The following is a 926-nucleotide window of genomic DNA, read 5'->3' as shown; positions in this document are numbered from 1 at the left end:
CTAAGAAGGAGAAAACTGACTGCTACTGCTGAACCCAGGACACCACCACAGGTATAACCTGCTGCTGCGCTGGGGAGAACGTCAAGGGGAGAATGCTGCCACTGTTCTGAGAGGCCTGTGGCGCAGTTTTCCTTGTGCTTTCTGCATCCTCTTTCTGTCTCTCCCCTAATTTTCCCTCAGCTACAAGTTTGTCATCTGCTGTCAGCTGTGCACCCTGCAAACACAGCTCTGTGCACAAAGACCACTTTCAGTGGCCATAGGTCAGCATTCTTGTGAGGCAGTCTTGCATGTCCATGAACTCCCTCATTGCCTCAGCTTGGGCATCCGGATCCTGTGCCAGATGCTGGAAGAGGTTGAATGGCTCGGCTCCTTGCAAGGCTGGGGGCAAGATGATCTCCTCAGGAATCTTCTCATTCCCAAAGAAGAAGTGGTCGAGGCGTTTCTCCTCCAAGCAGTGGCACAGGTACCGCATGATGTCATCCAGCCGCAGCAGGAAATGTGTCCTGTGCCAGCCTGACAGGGGTATGGTGTTCAAGAGGTGCATCACCACTGTCTTCAAGGTATAGGTGGAAAAGCCTGTGCCCTCCAGAATGCGGGCGCAGAGCTGCAGGCATCTGAGGGGGAAGCTGGCATCTGGGGCCTGCCTGGTCATCAGCTCAAAGAACTTTGCCTCTGCCACAGCGCAGCTCAGTGTCCAGGTTGTGCTTGGGGTGAAGACAGCCTCACTAGGCTGGCTGCTCACGAAGATGTGCGAGTTGCCTTGCTGCATGCCCAACGTAATTTCAATGACGATTTCCTTCTCTGGTTTTGCCACCTTGAATTTGCAGGAGCGGCTGCAGGGCAGCATAGTTAAACACCACTGGTGTGAATGAGGCATAACCGCCCAGCATGCTTTCACCAGCTGATGAATCCTGCAAGCTGTTTTC

General features: G+C 53.8%; 1 protein-coding gene across 1 annotated transcript; it reads right to left on the bottom strand.

The window, feature by feature from the left end:
• Positions 1-247: 247 nt before the first annotated feature.
• On the bottom strand, positions 248-922 carry LOC133222777 (inositol 1,4,5-trisphosphate receptor-interacting protein-like 1; the record flags this gene model as incomplete). The annotated part of the gene is made up of 1 exon (XM_061372814.1): positions 248-922. A coding segment is annotated over one exon (675 nt), but the record flags the coding sequence as incomplete, so codon positions are not given.
• Between the last annotated feature and the right edge of the window lie 4 nt (positions 923-926).

This window comes from Neopsephotus bourkii, unplaced genomic scaffold (genome assembly GCF_033783945.1).
Source record: "Neopsephotus bourkii isolate Nb327-2 ecotype Australia unplaced genomic scaffold, CSIRO-AGI_Nbou_v1 NB_1618, whole genome shotgun sequence".
In the NCBI taxonomy this organism is placed as follows: Eukaryota; Metazoa; Chordata; class Aves; order Psittaciformes; family Psittacidae; genus Neopsephotus; species Neopsephotus bourkii.
This window is presented reverse-complemented; position numbering and strand designations above follow the sequence as displayed.